Source organism: Perkinsus marinus, assembly GCF_000006405.1.
Source record: "Perkinsus marinus ATCC 50983 genomic scaffold scf_1104296928232, whole genome shotgun sequence".
NCBI classification, from domain to species: Eukaryota; Perkinsozoa; order Perkinsida; family Perkinsidae; genus Perkinsus; species Perkinsus marinus.
Window position 1 is genome coordinate 1 of NW_003216891.1, and position 2,682 is coordinate 2,682.

At 44.7% G+C, this 2,682-nt stretch overlaps 1 protein-coding gene across 1 annotated transcript; it reads right to left on the reverse strand.

Moving 5' to 3' along the window:
- Positions 1-649: 649 nt before the first annotated feature.
- On the reverse strand, positions 650-2,426 carry Pmar_PMAR021244 (hypothetical protein). Its single transcript, XM_002788378.1, has 7 exons — positions 2,389-2,426; positions 2,230-2,337; positions 1,654-1,821; positions 1,499-1,607; positions 1,291-1,448; positions 914-1,054; positions 650-863 (listed from the first exon to the last, which is right to left on the reverse strand). Exons 1-7 carry the CDS (start codon positions 2,413-2,415, stop codon positions 783-785), a joined length of 792 nt encoding a protein of 263 aa, XP_002788424.1. The 5' UTR covers positions 2,416-2,426; the 3' UTR covers positions 650-782.
- Between the last annotated feature and the right edge of the window lie 256 nt (positions 2,427-2,682).

The following is a 2,682-nucleotide window of genomic DNA, read 5'->3' on the forward strand; positions in this document are numbered from 1 at the left end:
ATTGTGAGGAAGATGTTTAGACGAGTAAAAATGAAGATTTCCACCTGCCAGAGAGCATACACTGTATTGAAACGTTACGGAAAGTTATTCACAGCAGAAATAAAGCCTCATCGCTGTCTGAACAGCTAAACACTCATTAATCTTCCACCATGCGATAACTCCATGTGATACTCTCTTTTCTCACTCCCACGTTCACTTTACATGGAGAGAACATGCGTCGATTTACTGTGCGGTTCGGCACAGTGCACGGAGACCTGTTGATCCTACTGTTCCTACAGGAGTATCGTCGCCCCGCTCGAGACAACCAGTAGGCGTCGCGAGAACTGAGTTGCCTCGTAGTGGTCGTACAATGTGCGATGGCGATAAGAGAGGACTCGTCCTTGAGAGCCGATTCTGAACAGCATCTGGCCAAGTTTGCTTGGACAAGATGCACAGTTCAACCCCTTTCATCGACATGGTGCAGGAGTATGCCCTCGACTCCAACGTTTACTCTACTTCTGATGAATATCATCAAGATACTATAGCTCGAAATAAGACGACTTTCAGCACTACTTCCATTTAAAAATGGACTCTCATTCTACAGACTGATGATGATGGTGCCACTAGTAAACTCGAGACCTCAGTAAAAGGAAATGGCAACTGACGGAAATAAACTGCCTGAGTGGATTGGCTCAGAAATAACAGTGACTGAAAGGTCAACTACCAACGGCATCGACATCAATTCGAATCGTCACTATAATCTTGATGAGCCAAGACGAGTAAACGAGGCACCCTGATTTCTCTCAGTGTGGTTCTTTACGAGACAACGCTTTCTTTGCAGCTTCAACGAAAGGGCATCCGCCCTCAGCCTCACCACCCTTTTCCTACGACCAAAAACCTCTCACAAGACATGTGAGCCATCTCCGACTACTACTTCACTTGGGGAATCTTCTTCAGAGGTTTGTTCGAGCTCATCAGTGTCCACGAAATCTGAGCTCGAATCTGTGTCTAGCTCCTCGGTTTTCTCCTTGGCGGCGGTCTCGGCTTTTTTGATACCGCTATCAATATTACATTTCTGATAGAAAAACCATAAATTGGCGACTCAAGGGCACGTTTCAGGTTCCATGTGAACCTCCGGTACGTTGTTTGGAATATTCCTCGGACGCTTACGGAGCATTGTACCGATAGAACACATCGGCCGAAACCACGTACTATATCTCAGGCATCGCTTTAAAACTAAATAAGGTCCACATTCCGTAACGATCGTACACCGTACAGGTGCTTGTCTTCATTCAAGGGTAACCAACTCACTTTATTCTTCGGTCGTAATATACAGCTGAATTCGTGAAGCGGACAGTGCAAACTGCTGCGCATCGGATAGCATTCTCCACACAAGTCGTAATCACAGCTCTGGCACTTGAACAAAGGGCCAATAATCGGCTTACAGCCGCACCCATCACAACTCGCGTCTGACCAGATACGTAAGCGAGTCGATACAACAGCATCGCTGCAACCTTACCTCGATGCGTTAGCTCTTCCTTGGTGGGAACCAGCGCATGAGAAAGTGACGTGTGAGCCATAATTTTATGCATCAAGGGAATCCAGTTTGGGACGATAATCGTGACAACCTAAAAACGAACCGATAAAAAGGTAATGACTAAAACTTACCCTTACCTGAACTTGGCCGTCGAAGCTCAATGTTGAAAGAGCCTTCATGAAGGATACAAACCATTCGCCGATGGTGCCCATTTGGGGTGCATCACGACCTTGGTTCACAACAGCTTGGAGGGTGGGCACGAACGACTTCAGCGGAGGAATCGGCGTAATGGCTAGCAGAAGACTCTGAAAAAATGACAATTAAATATAATGCAATTGGAAAAAATGGAGGTCCCGGGATTCGAACTCGCGACCTCAATCTGAGACTACGGCGTGTTCGATAGATCTCTCCTGAGATTCAACAGCGCTCCCAGAATTAAAATTTCACATGCCAAATCCTATCCTAGGGTCGCCCTTAAAATCCAGAATAGGTCTGCTGAATTTTAAGTCTGCTTTTCCCACGCACACGAACAGCATACAGCATGAAAACAACATGTATTAAGTTCACCATATAATGAAAAAATATAATATTCAATTACGATAAATTATACCATACCATAAAAATATATCAAATAGATTTATATTATTTTTGGTATTAAATATGCAATTAAAATTTACAAAACACATATGAGGCTGCCTCCGGATCGACCTCACCTGTAGGACAGGCCTGAGCTCCTTATAACGCTTAAACATCTTCCGAGTTAGATGCTCAGTGTGTCGACTAATGCGCTGGATCATCAACGGGATGAAAGACACCAAAACCTGAACAGCGAAATGAACGTAAAAAGCGCGCGCCCGATAAATCCAACTCACTGATGTAACCATGTGGGGCGTAAGCATCCCACATGCATCCAATCCCAGGAAGATCCAAGCCAAAGGCTTAGCGGTAAATGTGCGATAACAACTCGGCCCCGTTGCCTCTTTCTCCACTGTTTTACTCTGAACTTTTGCTGACGATTTTTGCGGTAAATTCTGCAAAAAAAGTCGTAAAAAATTACACGAGTATTTCTACACTTACTTTGTTCGAATCGATATTGGTATCAGGCCAGAGTTCACAGACGAACTCATGACCATCAACATGAATACCATTCTTGTCCGGATAGCACT